Here is a 14372-nt window from a genome sequence, read left to right on the forward strand (position 1 = left end):
TCCTTTGTAAATTCTAAATGTCAATAATGTGCTTGGTTTTTTTTACGAACGATGACTAATGCCTACCTATATTTGTAAATTTGTAAAAAAATAAAAAGCAAAAGCAACAATAGTGCCTTTCAACTGCTTCAGCGTTTGCGAGCTAGCTACGCATTTTCAGCATGTTGCAAATAGCTAAGTAGCCTATACACTGCCCGGCATCTTCCTAGCGAGGTAATGTTAGTTTTTTTTAAGAAAGGTTCGAAATCTTAGTCAGCTAGCTAATATAGCTATGTATGCAAGCCCTTGCAACAAAGCCGAATACTCGTAGGTCTATAAAATATATACGTATATTTAAGTTAGACACAAACATCGCCTGAAACACTTCATGCTCCAGGGAATAAGAAAGAAATTAAATAGACAGCACAAACATAGGCCCGAATTGCATTCAAACCAACTTTATTGTTCTCTGAGCTGCTGACAGTCGCTATCCGGACTGGCTGAAATGGCGTTGCAGCAGCGCTAGCTAGTCTCGATGTTGTTCATAACTGTTATGGTTTTTGGTGTCACTCTTGCGGGTTTTTTCGTTCTTTGCAGCTGAGACCCATAGTCTCGGGAGCCCACTGACTCCCCAGAATAAAATACGTGGTCGGAAACGAGATACTGGCAACTTTTGGAGAATAATTTGCTTCCTTTACGTAGGCCTAAGTGCAACCTCGGCACCTGGCGAAGGAGGCAGACCGCCTTCCCGTCCGTGGCTTTCCGCAGCTGCTGATAATTCGGAAGCGGTAAGTTGGCCTGCGTGTGATCGATAGCCTCCTCTGCTTTGAACATGGATATTTACTGGCTTTGAGTTGGAATTGTTGGAACAAATTCGCTTTAATTTAAAAAAACAAGACAACATAAGTTTGTTTTGTTTGACAGCCAGTGAAGTTGCTAGCTCGATGGCTATCAAATAAGTAACGTTAGCTAGCCTAACTAGCTAGTGGTGTAACGTTACTTCGGCAATGCCCGTTATCGAGCATTAGTGGGATAACTGTTCATTTAAATATTCTTTTTGTAGTCGCTTGCTAAATTACACATAAATAAAACGTAACATCGTAGCACAACATGCAGAAAAACGTGTTAAACGAAACGACTACACAACAATCGGGGCACAATAACGGTAACTGTTAGCCTAGCTACGTTAATTTCTATTGGTCTAAGTTAGTAACAGTAAGCGAGACACTTGTTTGCTTGTTCGCGATCAAATTCAAAGAAGTGTTGTCGATTGACAGTAGTTGCTCCGATAAGTTGGTAAATTTAGGTAATATTTAGCTATACAGTCGGATGTTATGCACTGTATCTAACTATACATAATACATAACAATGCAAAGGAGATAATTAGCCAGCTAGGTGTGAAGCTGAATATAGTCTACGTTAGCTCAAGCTATCTGATTTGTGAGCGAGATTAACGTTAGCTAGCTACGAAAACAGTCTACTTTTTTTACAGACTGCTATGGGTTTTTGTGCTAAGCAACGTTAACTGTCATGAATTCCCCCAGGTTAAAATATTCGCCGGTTGACGTTAGCTAGCTAATTTACCGTTAGCGACCAAACACGGCGGGTGTTTTGACTGGACCAAGTACAAAAGAAAAACACGCAACAACAATGTGCTCGCATCCCCAAATCGAAATGGCGTTAATAGACATTAATGTCAGTCTAAATTTCGGAATACTGTTGTGGAAGATTACTACATTGTGGTGCTAGACTAGTCTTCAGCAATTTTCCGTTACCTGGCCATCTTTATGTTTGCTTGCCAAAGAGATGTAGGGGGCGTTATGATGAATGACAGTATAACGTTTGTATTGCTAGCGAAAATATATGTAAGCAATACGAAGTGGTTAACGTTACCCAACTTAGTTATCGGACAAAAGGCTACTGGTATGAACTCTCTTTTTCTCTCTTTTTTTGCGTCATATGCGCCCCATTCAGCTAGATTTAATTAATTTAAGACGGCATTTTTCATTTTTCTGAAACGTCAGCTATTCACTATATAAATGGTGTAACATATTCTGTTACTACTTAGTTCGATATTCTCGATCTCCCTTAGTTTCACTTTAAAAGGACATGAATCTTGATTCATTTTGTAGGATTTGTAACCTTTATTTGTTGACATGCTTAAAAGAACCCTTTCTGTAAACCTGGTTTGAAAAAATATGGTGTGGGTTTAGTGCAGCATTGAAATGATCGTACTGCTGTCCAACAAGTGTTAGGCATGTGTGATGTCTGTGCATTGATTCACCCGAACGTTTCAGTTTTATTTCTGTCTGTCTCTTCTCTTTGAATAGGTGTAGAGCCATGGTGAATTTGGTATCGCCTGTGTGACGGAGCCTGTCACTGAAACCCAACTTCAGTCCACCTGACTCACCGGGCTTAACCCTGGGAGCCGAAGGCCCCCTTGTTACTGAACTTGGAACTGTCCAGTTTTACGGTGAACCAAGGGCAGCTTTAATTTGCTACACAGTCCAATCAAATCCAGCAGTCTTGAACAAGGCAGAAGACTTGTGCGCTCCGGCGTCAAGCGTCCCCCTGTTTCCAGAATGGCATCGGTTCCCGTCTACTGCCTCTGTAAGCTCCCCTATGATGTCACGCGCTTCATGATTGAGTGTGACATCTGTCAGGACTGGTTCCATGGAAGGTAAGGCAGTGTTTCACTCACGTTCATGCCCCAGAAATACACTTTTGGATGTTGGGTGGCTCATCTTGCTTAGACTCTGGGATCCAGGTCTTGTGGATGTACCTTGCTGATGCTGACTGTGGCCTGTAGCATGGTTAAGTCAGGAACAAGCGTGCGCTTCCTTTGATTTAACACAAGATATTGCAGAAATGAGACAGGCCTGCAAATACAATTGGACATTGGAGCAGAGGTAGAAAATCCAAAATCCCTGTGAGAGTAATATTTGTATCTAGTATTGTCGCTGTGATTGATGATGGCGACCTTACTGTCCTTACTGTGATGGGTGAAAATATGTTTTGAAGCATCACTTAACCCTTGAGTTTTTGTTGTGTAGCTGTGTCGGAGTGGAGGAGGAGAAGGCTGCAGAAATCGACCTGTATCACTGCCCCAACTGCCAGGTCTCACACGGCCCTTCTGTCAGTGAGTACCAGGCTCAGGACTGCTCTTCTATTGGTTTAATCTGAGATTCTCTCTCTCTCTCTCTCTCTCTCTCTCTCTCTCTCTCTCTCTCTCTCTCTCTCTCTCTCTCTCTCTCTCTCTCTCTCTCTCTCTCTCTCTCTCTCTCTCTCTCTCTCTCTCTCTCTCTCTCTCTCTCTCTCTCTCTCTAGTGCTTGTCTTTACGGTGTTTCCTCTGTCTCAGTGCGAAAGCGGCGAGGGAGTCACAAGCAGACAGACAGCGGCAGCGCGGGGCGAGAGGCGGGCCGCCCGGTGAAGACCGGCAGCTCTCAGTTCATCAGAGAGCTTCGCAGTCGCACCTTCCCCAGGTAAGGCTGACTGACGCACCTATCCAGGTACCACTGACATGCCCAATCCGGGTACCACTGACGCGCCCAATCCTAGGCATGACTAGGCAACACTGAACCTCTCCAACCCTGGCTGACTGTGATTCTCTCTCAGCCGTGGCTGACTGTGCCTCTCTCTAACCCTGGCTGACTGTGCCTCTCTCTAACCCTGCCTGACTGTGATTCTCTCTCAGCCGTGGCTGACTGTGCCTCTCTCTAATCCTGGCTGACTGTGCCTCTCTCTAACCCTGGCTGACTGTGCCTCTCTCTAACCCTGGCTGACTGTGCCTCTCTCTAACCCTGGCTGACTGTGCCTCTCTCTAACCCTGGCTGACTGTGCCTCTCTCTAACCCTGGCTGACTGTGCCTCTCTCTAACCCTGGCTGACTGTGCCTCTCTCTAACCCTGGCTGACTGTGCCTCTCTGTAACCCTGGCTGACTGTGACTCTCTCTAACCCTGGCTGACTGTGCCTCTCTCTAACCCTGGCTGACTGTGACTCTCTCTAACCCTGGCTGACTGTGCCTCTCTCTAACCCTGGCTGACTGTGCCTCTCTGTAACCCTGGCTGACTGTGCCTCTCTCTAACCCTGGCTGACTGTGACTCTCTCTAACCCTGGCTGACTGTGACTCTCTCTAACCCTGGCTGACTGTGACTCTCTCTAACCCTGGCTGACTGTGACTCTCTCTCACCCTGGCTGACTGTGACTCTCTCTCACCCTGGCTGACTCTGACTCTCTCTCACCCTGGCTGACTCTGACTCTCTCTAACCCTGGCTGACTCTGACTCTCTCTAACCCTGGCTGACTGTGACTCTCTAACCCTGGCTGACTGTGACTCTCTCTCACCCTGGCTGACTGTGACTCTCTCTCACCCTGGCTGACTGTGACTCTCTCTCCCCTTGGCTGACTGTGACTCTCTCTAATCCTGGCTGACTGTGACTCTCTCTCACCCTGGCTGACTGTGACTCTCTCTCACCCTGGCTGACTGTGACTCTCTCTCACCTTGGCTGACTGTGACTCTCTCTCACCTTGGCTGACTGTGACTCTCTCTCACCTTGGCTGACTGTGACTCTCTCTAACCCTGGCTGACTGTGACTCTCTCTAACCCTGGCTGAGTGTGACTCTCTCTAACCCTGGCTGAGTGTGACTCTCTCTAACCCTGGCTGACTGTGCCTCTCTCTCCCGTGCGGCAGTGCGGACGAGGTGCTGCTGAAGCCGACGGGAGCCCAGCTGACGGTGGAGTTCCTGGAGGAGCGCTCCTTCAGCGTGCCCGTGATGGTGCAGCGTAAGGACGGCCTGGGAATGAGCCTGCCGCCCCCCTCCTTCTCCGTGTCCGATGTGGAGCACTACATCGGTGAGCCCCGCTCTCGCTCCGTCCGCACCCCTCTGAGCGTCGTCCGTCTGAACCCTGCCCGTGTGTGCCGCCTCCAGGCTCCGACAAGGAGATCGACGTGATCGACGTGTGCCGTCAGGCCGACATGAAGATGCGCCTGGGAGACTTCGCCCAGTACTACAACAGCCCCAACAGAGACCGCGTGCTCAACGTCATCAGCCTGGAGTTCTCCGAGACCAGGTAGGGGCCCAGCCGCATGGCAGAAACTAACTTGTAAGTTTCAGATCAGTGAAGGTACTGATTGATAACAGACTAAAGCTTGAGCGATCATTTCCATTGTTCTTAAAGTGAGGGGGGACAGGAGCAGGAACTATAAATAGAGGATAAGCTCTTTTTCACAGTATTCTGACTGGCGCCCGGGCTACAGCTATAGGCCGCCTTATGTGGAGGATAAGAAGTGTTGTTTGCTTTCCCCACCCCCCAGGCTGTCTAACCTGGTGGAGACACCAAAGATTGTGCGGAAGCTGTCGTGGGTGGAGAACCTGTGGCCGGAGGAGTCTGTGTTCGAGAGGCCCAACGTGCAGAAGTACTGCCTCATGGGGGTGAAGGACAGCTACACTGACTTCCACATCGACTTCGGGGGCACCTCCGTCTGGTACCACGTGCTGCGGGTAAGGGGGGTGGAAGGATGAATGGGGGCATGAGGCTGCATGAAAGGGTGTAGCGGAGCATATCTTGGCTCGTTTCTATGGTACCTTTGGGTATGTCTTGACAGGTTTCTATGGTACCTTTGGGTATGTCTTGACAGGTTTCTATGGTACCTTTGGGTATGTCTTGACAGGTTTCTATGGTACCTTTGGGTATGTCTTGACAGGTTTCTATGGTACCTTTTGGTATGGCTTGGCAGGTTTCTATGGTACCTTTGGGTATGGCTTGGCAGGTTTCTCTGGTACCTTTGGGTATGGCTTGGCAGGTTTCTCTGGTATGTGGATAGCTACAGTATTCTGCTTCAGGAAAGGTGTGAATATAACCACAGGAGGCTTAGTTACCCCACACACAGAGCTGCTCTTATAATGGTGTCTCTACCCCACACACACACACACACTCCTGTAATGGTATCTCTGCCCCAAACACACAGCTGCTCATGTAACGGTGTTTCTACCCCACAGGGAGAGAAGATCTTCTACCTCATCAGGCCCAGTGCAGCTAACCTGGCCCTGTTTGAGCACTGGAACTCCTCGTCCAATCAGAATGAGCTCTTCTTCGGCGACCAGGTGGACATGTGCTACAAGTGCGCCGTCAAGCAGGGGAACACCCTCTTCATTCCCACAGGTCAGTTTGGCCTTTGGTGCATGTTTCAGCTTTGCCGCTCAACTTGAATTGTGGCAGTGAAAGCCAGCCATTGTAGCAAATGAGGTTTGAAATGTAAAGCTGCTATGCAAGACGGTAATGTGATTGAACACTTATGAAACTCTACTGCGGACAAACGCAGAGTGCCTGTGTGTAAATGTGGATGCGTGTACCTGCAGTTGTGTGATTGCGGTGACTCTCTCAGGGTGGATACACTCAGTTCTGACCCCGGTTGACTGCTTGGCGTTTGGCGGTAACTTTCTGCACAGCCTCAACATCGACATGCAGCTCCGGTGAGATGAACATGTGCTCACACACACACACACGTGCACACACACACACACACACACACACACACACGTACGCGCACACACACACACACGTGCTCACACACACACACGTGCACACAACGCACGCCCAGTGCAGGCCTAGACACAGTCTGCGAGCATCTACCTCTCGCCCTGGGCTGGGGTCTGTATTGTGCGGGGCCTGTGGACTCTGAATGTTAAACGGTTGGGCCTGTGCCTCTCCCCAGAGCGTACGACATAGAGAAGCGTCTGAGCACCGCCGACCTGTTCAAGTTCCCCAACTTTGAGACTGTGTGCTGGTACGTGGGGAAGCACCTGCTGGACACTTTCAGAGGTGAGCTCCCCACTAGCGTTACCGAAATACCAACTGTAAGACCCAGACCGCTTTGCTTTTGAGGAGGGCACGTTCTTCAGTTCACGCATTCACTGATCTTGATGTAAATAAAAAGAATATTTTAATTAAATGATAATGATGGTTGGCCCCATTTTAAAGTTTAAAGTTAACTGAATTGGTGTGGGCTCCCCCTACAGGGCTGAGGGAGAACCGCAGGCATCCTGCCACCTACCTGGTCCATGGCGCCAAGGCTCTGAACAATGCCTTCCGTGGCTGGACACGCAAAGAGGTGCAGTGTGTGAACCTGCATATGGGTGTGCTTGCTTCTGTGCGTGCATGTGTGCTTGTGTGAGTGTGTGCCGGAGCGTGTTCGGGTGTGCCTGTGTGAGTGTGTGCCAGGGCGTGTTCGTGTGTGCTTGTGTGAGTGTGTGCCTGACCGTGTTCGGGTGTGCTTGTGTGAGTGTGTGCTGGAGCGTGTTCGGGTGTGCCTGTGTGAGTGTGTGCCGGAGCGTGTTCGGGTGTGCTTGTGTGAGTGTGTGCCGGAGCGTGTTCGGGTGTGCCTGTGTGAGTGTGTGCCGGGCGTGTTCGGGTGTGCTTGTGTGAGTATCGAGTGTGTGGCTGAGCATGTTTGAGTATAGAGTGTGTTCTGCAGGCTCATCGAGTGTCTCTGTTGCAGGCTCTCTCTGAACATGAGGAGGAAATTCCCGAGACGATTAAAACCCAGCAGCTGATCAAGGATCTGGCCAAGGAGATTCGCCTGGTGGAGGTGAGGGAGGAGAGGAATGGAGTGACGGGGAGTGGTAGGGGGATATTGGGCCGTGTCTCATCTCTGGTCTCTCCTGGTGCAGGACATCTTCCAGCAGAACCTGGGGAAGACGGGCGCTCCGTTCGGGGCCTCCCGCGCCGTCTCCTCCTCCCTCTCCAGCGCTACCCCCACCGCCCCCCACACGCCGGGCCGCCCCCCGGGCAGGAAGAGAGGCCCCAAACCCAGAGAGGGGGGCGCTGGGGCCCCCGAGGTGAAGAAGAGGGGGAAGATGCTGAAGGCGGGGTCAGGTGACCTGGACCTGCTGGAGATTCACACCAAACACACGCTGAAGAAGCACCAGCCGGGGAACAAAGGCAGGAGCAAGGTAAGCACCCTGCATCCACACGCTGGAGTAGCCCTCTGACTGCCGTTCTGCTTAACATGAAGTTCAACATTGCCCTTCAACTGGAGGTACTCGTCCTCAACAAGGTGTGTTTTACTTTGTGTTCAGCAAGCGGCCTGCCTGGACGACCTGGAGGGGGAACTGAACAAGAGCAAGCTGAGGCTGGTGCTGACCAATGGCAAAGCACTGGGGTAATGCTGGAGGCGGGGCAAAATCATGATGCTATAGAGGAGGGGGAGGGGCAGAACACTGGGGTGCTACAGGAAAGGAGGGGGGAATGATGATGTAGTGCTGAAGGGGAGGGGTGAATGGGCTGGTATGGGAGAGGAGGGGCAAAATGACAGAGGGGCTGGGGTCAAAAAGGTGACGTTGTAAACAGGAGTGGAGGAGTGATGTAAACTTGCTTTTCCACCTGCACCCTGCCTCTCACAGGAAGAAAGGTGGTCGCTCAGCCAGTGGTGGAAGGGCAGGGGGCGTGGCCCAGTTCCAGCCATTGATTGGCCAGGTGGATGATATGGAAGGAGAGGCCTTTTCTGACTTTGAGTCGGAGGATGAGCTGCAGATCGACGAAACCCCGCCCTCCAAGCGCAGAGCAAAAACACAGACCAAGAAGAGACTGACAGGTAGGCCACGCCCCATGTGCTGAATCATACAACTCACCTACCCAGTCCAAATCCAAGGTCAAATTCCAATATTATAGCTGTAAGTACATAATATAGCTTACTAATTAACTGTTAGAGCTGGCCAATTTCACTGTCCAACAACAGCACTCCAGTATGTGATTACCTCACATACAACCATGAGTGGTCTGCAGGTGTGTGTGCTGTTGAACATGTGTTGTGCTCTCTGCAGGTGTGTGTGCTGTTGAACATGTGTTGTGCTCTGTAGGTGTGTGTGCTGTTGAACATGCGTTGTGCTCTGCAGGTGTGTGTGCTGTTGAACATGTATGTTGTGCTCTCTGTAGGTGTGTGTGCTGTTGAACATGTGTGGTGCTCTCTGCAGGTGTGTGTGCTGTTGAACATGTGTTGTGCTCTCTAGGTGTGTGTGCTGTTGAACACGCGTGTTGTGCTCTGTAGGTGTGTGTGCTGTTGAACACGCGTGTTGTGCTCTGTAGGTGTGTGTGCTGTTGAACATGTGTTGTGCTCTCTCTAGGTGTGTGTGCTGTTGAACACGCGTGTTTTGCTCTGTAGGTGTGTGTGCTGTTGAACACGCGTGTTGTGCTCTGTAGGTGTGTGTGCTGTTGAACATGTGTTGTGCTCTCTGTAGGTGTGTGTGCTGTTGAACATGTGTTGTGCTCTCTGCGGGTGTGTGTGCTGTTGAACATGTGTTGTGCTCTCTGTAGGTGTGTGTGCTGTTGAACACGTGTGTTGTGCCCTCTGCAGGTGTGTGTGCTGTTGAACACGCGTGTTGTGCTCTCTGCAGGTCTGCCCAGGAAACTGCCCCGTGCTAAGCCGTGCTCTGACCCTCACCGTGTGCGGGAGCCTGGAGAGGTGGACTTTGATATCGAGGTGAGCTGGACCCTTTACACTTTATTTACACCCTCTTTACACTCTCCACACCCACTTTACTCCCATCATATTCTTGCTTGACACCTGCTTGATACATCTGCATTAAGGCTATTTCTGCCAGCTTTACTCATTTACACATGCAGTATCTTTAACTTGCATGGGTTTCACACAGCCTCGTCTGGCTTTCCCTGCTGCGTCGTAGTCTGTGGGCTCACTGTGGTCATACGATTGTCAGCTTCATGGTACGACTCACTGTACTGCTCACAGCTGGAGAGGGTGGTTGTGGTGCGTTTAGCGTGTTTGTCCTTGTATAACGGCGGTTTCCTGTGCTCTGGTGCAGGAGGACTACAGCACAGACGAAGACTCCCTGACTGTGCAGGGGGTGAAAGGAGGCGCTGGGGGGATTCTGGACCTGCTGAAGGCCAGCAAGCAGGTGGCTGGTCTGGATTCTGCTCTTAGGTACGCCCGATACGTCCGTATCCTCGACTCTCCATAGCTGGCTCATTATAGCCCCTTTCTCACTGTAGAGCTGGATCCAGGCTGGCTCTGTATAACACAATATGCCCTAGTCTTTAGTCATTTTTAGCATTTTCTGACCATCAGGATAAACAGTTACGTTCTCTCCTCCTCTCTTTGTCGCTCCTTTAGTGAGGACGCCCCAGCCTCTCCCAGCACACGCGATGCCATACAGGGCATGCTGTCCATGGCCAACCCCCCCTCCTCCTCCTCTTCCTCCTCCTCCTCCTCCCTCTCCGTGGCTGGGAGCACGGGGAAAGGAAAAGGGGGCGGGTCCTCGTGGTGGGCGGGTGCGGCCCAAAAAAGAAAAGGCGCCCCCGAAAAGAAAAGTGCCGTCCAGCGGCCGGGGAAACGTCCAATCAAGAAACCCGCCCGCCACATCAGCGACGGGGACGAGAGCGTTGACGAGCAGGAAACGCTGGGAACCTGCTTCAAAGACTCGGATTACAGTGAGTGTGTGTGTGTGTGTCTGAGTGTGTGTGTGTCTGAGTGTGTCTGAGTGTGTCTGGGTGTGTCTGAGTGTGTCTGAGTGTGTGTGTGTGTGTGTGTGTGTGTGTGTGTGTGTGTGTGTGTGTGAGTGTGTGAGTGTGTGAGTGTGTGAGTGTGTGAGTGTGTGTGTGTGTGTGAGTGTGTGAGTGTGTGAGTGTGTGAGTGAGTGAGTGAGTGTCTGTCTGAGTGTGTCTGAGTCTGTGTGTGTGTCTGAGTGTGTGTGTGTGTGTGTGTGTGTGTGTGTGTGTGTGTGTGTGTGTGTCTGCGCACATGTGTTTGCATGCATCTGCCATTCTTCAGCTGTGCTGTGAATAAAACCTTTTTCTCACTGTCTTTTCTTTCAGTCTATCCCTCCCTGGAGTCAGATGAGGAAGACCACGCCATGAAGTCCAAGATGAAGAGGAAGAGGAACACAGACGACATACCGTGGAACCCCAAAGGTGCCCAAGTCTTTCTCTATGTGCACTGCAGTTATGGTCCTTCTTTTTCTGAGTGTTAAACTCCTGCTCTTCTCTCCCTGCAGCGCGTGTGACCCCCACCCTGCCCAAGCAGGAGCGCCCCCTGCGGGAAGGGGCCAGGGTTGCATCCGTGGAGACTGGGCTCGCTGCTGCCGCAGCCAAACTGGCACAGCAGGTGAGTACTCCCCACACTGAACCATGGGAAATGGAGTGTAGTCCCCACACTGAACCATGGGAAATGGAGTGTAGTCTCCACACTGAACCATGGGAAATGGAGTGTAGTCTCCACACTGAACCATGGGAAATGGAGTGTAGTCCCCACACTGAACCATGGGAAATGGAGTGTAGTCCCCACACTGAACCATGGGAAATGGAGTGTAGTCCCCACACTGAACCATGGGAAATGGAGTGTAGTCTCCACACTGAACCATGGGAAATGGAGTGTAGTCCCCACACTGAACCATGGGAAATGGAGTGTAGTCCCCACACTGAACCATGGGAAATGGAGTGTAGTCCCCACACTGAACCATGGGAAATGGAGTGTAGTCCCCACACTGAACCATGGGAAATGGAGTGTAGTCTCCACACTGAACCATGGGAAATGGAGTGTAGTCTCCACACTGAACCATGAGAAGTGGAGTGTAGTCTCCACACTGAACCATGAGAAATGGAGTGTAGTCTCCACACTGAACCATGAGAAATGGAGTGTAGTCTCCACACTGAACCATGAGAAATGGAGTGTAGTCTCCACACTGAACCATGAGAAATGGAGTGTAGTCTCCACACTGAACCATGAGAAATGCCTGGGCTGTTAAACTGAGTGTTACGGTAGACATATAAGCAGTGTTTAATATTCATGTCAAAGTTGTATTCTTTTTCTCTTCTCTTTTTTATTCTTCCTCAAGGAACAGCAGAAAACCACCAAGAGGAAATACACCAAAAAGCGCCCGCCGGCACCGAACCCCGCCCAGGTGCAGCCCCCGCGCGCTCCGTCCCCCAGCTCGCCCCCGCCCCCTGACCCCCCCTCTGACTGCGGGGTGGAGGATCGGAGGGTGGAGTCCTTCTCGGCCAGCCTGCTGGACCACGAGTACACAGCGGGCCCCGGGCCGTTCGGGCAGGGCGGCCCCCGGGGCTCCGGCGCCATGGCCCCCGGGGTGTTCCTGTCCTCCAGACGCCCCTCGCTCTCCCCCCAGAACAGCAGCAGCCTCTCCCCCTCTGCACACTCTCCTGCAGGGGGCGCCAGCGCCACAATGGGACAGGGTGAGCGTGAGCATAGGCACACACACACGCGCACGCTCAGACACACACACACATACGCGCACGCACAGACATGGTACATACACACACACACACACACACGCGCACGCTCAGACATGGTACATACACACACACACACACACACACACACACACACACACACGCGCGCACGCTCAGACATGGTGCATACACGCACACACACACGCACGCTCAGACATGGTACATACACGCGCAAACACACGCTCAGACATGGTACATACACACACACACACACGCACGCTCAGACATGGTACATACACACACACACACACACACACGCTCAGACATGGTACATACACACACACACACACACACGCTCAGACATGGTACATACACACACACACACACACACGCACGCTCAGACATGGTACATACACACACACACATACGCGCACGCACAGACATACGCGCACGCACATACATGATACATAAGATACACTCACACGGTTTACACATGCACACACACACACACACACACACACACACATATATATGCATACTCTCATAAAACCATAATTCTCAATCCATTGTCAACATGAATTGGAAATTGTTGCTGAAAGATTTTTAACATTATTATCTTTCATTAAGTTACATCCACTCCCATTTTGACCTTGCCTTACTCTTTCTCTCCCTCCTAGGGAAGCGCATGAAGAAAGGCTTGGCCACAGCCAAACAGAGACTGGGGAAAATACTCAAGATTCACCGCAACGGCAAGCTGCTCCTGTGAGGACAGCCGCAGGGCTTGACCCAGCAGTGAGGGCTCATATCCTCCAGGGGAGGGGTTTGTATACAGGCCAGGGTTTTTATGGACGGACAGAAATGGGAGTGCAGGTGCGTGGCAGTACAGGGAGGGTCGCGTAATGGAGGGGGTTCGTTCGCTTTTTATTCCGCTGAAGATCTCATTCCATCCCTACTCTCGCTCCCAAGGGTTTGTCCTTCGCTAAACTCGTCCCTCAGTATCACACTTGCTCCGCCCCTCCCTGTCAGACAGAGTCCAGTGCACACTGCTTCCCTCCATCGGCCCCAGTCAGAACCGGCAGAATCCAGGTATTTTATCTCTGTATATGCCACTGGCTCCCATCGCCAGCCGTTTTCACAAAGACTTTTGAGTGATTCAGACGAGACCGCGAAGGCCAAGCACTAACACGCACCCCCCCTCACAGAAACCAATAATAAATATATGGTGATATAGCAAAATGAGGTTAAAAAAAACAAGAAAAAAAAGTTTATATAATGTCATAGAAATGTTTATATCATTTGTTAGCTGTCTGTTCTATAACCTTGCTTGTGTCGTCAAACTCTTATTGTGTTAACCATAGCCTTTTTTGGAGGAGGAGCCGTAGTTTTTGATCAGATAGTTTAGAGCAGGGGTTCTCAAACCTCTCCTTGGGAACCCCGGCCAGATCCACGGATTTCAGATGTTCCACCTCAGGCAGGCCTGATGCAGCTAATCAAGAGTTTGATCAGTTGTATGAGGTGTGCTTGAAGTGGAACGCATTGAATGGTTGGATCCGGCTGGGGCTACCCGAGGAGAGGTATGGGAAGCGCTTTATTAGAGTATCCACAGCCAGGGTCAGTCATCAGTCTGTGTGTACCTGTGCACAGACTCAGTTCTAGAAGATTGGAGATCCTGTGGTTGATCAGATTAGCAGAAAATGGCCAGAGAATAGATTTGTCCATCCGGTCGGCTCCTGCCCTGTCTGGGGTGTGTGTGGAACTGCAGCTACTGGGGAGGGCATGGCTGCGTCGAGGTGTGTGCCAGAGCTACGTTCAGCACTGCCCCCCCCCCCCCCCCCCCCCCACCACCTCTCACTCTCTCACTCTCTCTGTCTCACTCTCTCACTCTCTCTGTCTCACTCTCTCACTCACTCTGTCTCACTCACTCTCTCTCTCTCACTCTCTCTGTCACTCACTCACTCACTCACTCACTCACTCACTCTCTCTGTCTCACTCTCTCACTCACTCACTCTCTCTCTCTCTCTCACTCTCTCTGTCTCACTCACTCACTCACTCTCTCTGTCTCTCTCACTCACTCACTCACTCACTCTCTCTCTCACTCACTCACTCACTCTCTTTCTCTCACTCTCACTCTCACTCTGTCTGCCTCTTTATCTGTCTCTGTTTCTCTCTCTCTCTCTCTGTCTCTCTGTCTCTG

At 51.0% G+C, this 14372-nt stretch overlaps 1 protein-coding gene across 3 annotated transcripts; it reads left to right on the forward strand.

The window, feature by feature from the left end:
* Positions 1 to 483: 483 nt before the first annotated feature.
* phf8 (PHD finger protein 8) lies at positions 484 to 14012 on the forward strand. Of its 3 annotated transcripts, none has more exons than XM_061257224.1 (22): positions 484 to 767; positions 2310 to 2659; positions 3033 to 3118; positions 3339 to 3462; positions 4671 to 4831; positions 4909 to 5050; positions 5295 to 5481; positions 5980 to 6142; positions 6366 to 6453; positions 6696 to 6802; positions 7000 to 7091; positions 7479 to 7568; positions 7651 to 7932; positions 8059 to 8141; positions 8383 to 8573; positions 9373 to 9458; positions 9799 to 9917; positions 10107 to 10423; positions 10808 to 10903; positions 10987 to 11096; positions 11827 to 12181; positions 12856 to 14012. In XM_061257224.1, exons 2-22 carry the CDS (start codon positions 2562 to 2564, stop codon positions 12942 to 12944), a joined length of 3066 nt encoding a protein of 1021 aa, XP_061113208.1. In that variant the 5' UTR covers positions 484 to 767; positions 2310 to 2561; the 3' UTR covers positions 12945 to 14012. The 3 variants fall into 3 exon arrangements, with proteins under 3 accessions (XP_061113208.1, XP_061113209.1, XP_061113210.1); XM_061257225.1 differs by having other exon boundaries at positions 11833 to 12181; XM_061257226.1 differs by lacking the exon at positions 12856 to 14012 and having other exon boundaries at positions 11787 to 12063.
* Positions 14013 to 14372: the final 360 nt, after the last annotated feature.

This window comes from Conger conger, chromosome 10 (assembly GCF_963514075.1).
Source record: "Conger conger chromosome 10, fConCon1.1, whole genome shotgun sequence".
Classification (NCBI taxonomy): Eukaryota; Metazoa; Chordata; class Actinopteri; order Anguilliformes; family Congridae; genus Conger; species Conger conger.